General features: G+C 70.0%; 1 protein-coding gene across 1 annotated transcript in view; it reads left to right on the forward strand.

Annotated features, from left to right (window-relative positions):
• BANK1 (B-cell scaffold protein with ankyrin repeats 1) overlaps positions 1-464 on the forward strand; it is a 72,497-nt gene that overhangs the window by 32,765 nt on the left and 39,268 nt on the right. The window contains exon 10 of the mRNA XM_012727725.1: positions 23-110. Within this exon, the coding sequence (XP_012583179.1) occupies positions 23-110 (88 nt within the window). The remainder of the gene's footprint in view (positions 1-22; positions 111-464) is intronic.

Below are 464 nucleotides of genomic sequence, written 5' to 3' on the forward strand. Positions count from 1 at the left end.
CGCGGCCCCGTTGCTGCGCCAGCTGGGCGTCCCCGGGGGCCGCTGGGAGCTGTCCACGGAGCAGAGCCCCGGAGACTACGTGGGCGTGCTGGAGAGCGTGCTGCGCCGAGGTAGGCGGCGCCTGCAGGGGCCTCCCCCTGGGCGAGCCTTTCCGCAAGCCGGCAGCTGGCTCCCTCGCCCGAGGCCCAGCGCGCCGGCCAGGGGCCGCCCGGAGGCTGTGCGCACCGCCCTGGGCCGAGCCCCGGGCCTCCGCAGGCCCGTCCCCCAGCACTCACTCCCAGGCGCGGCTTCTGGTTTTAATCAAGACACACGCGAAGGCAAATGACGGTTTCACTTAAATTTTTCTGATGCGGCATAAAGGAGACTGTCCAGGACAGTCGTCGAGCACAGCAGGTCTCACACTGACTTAACACCAAGAGCGGTGGAGACGAGAGGCTGGACCCGGGGCGTCCGGCCGGGGCGGG

This window comes from Condylura cristata, unplaced genomic scaffold (genome assembly GCF_000260355.1).
Source record: "Condylura cristata isolate star-nosed mole 26May11 unplaced genomic scaffold, ConCri1.0 scaffold00021, whole genome shotgun sequence".
NCBI lineage: Eukaryota > Metazoa > Chordata > Mammalia > Eulipotyphla > Talpidae > Condylura > Condylura cristata.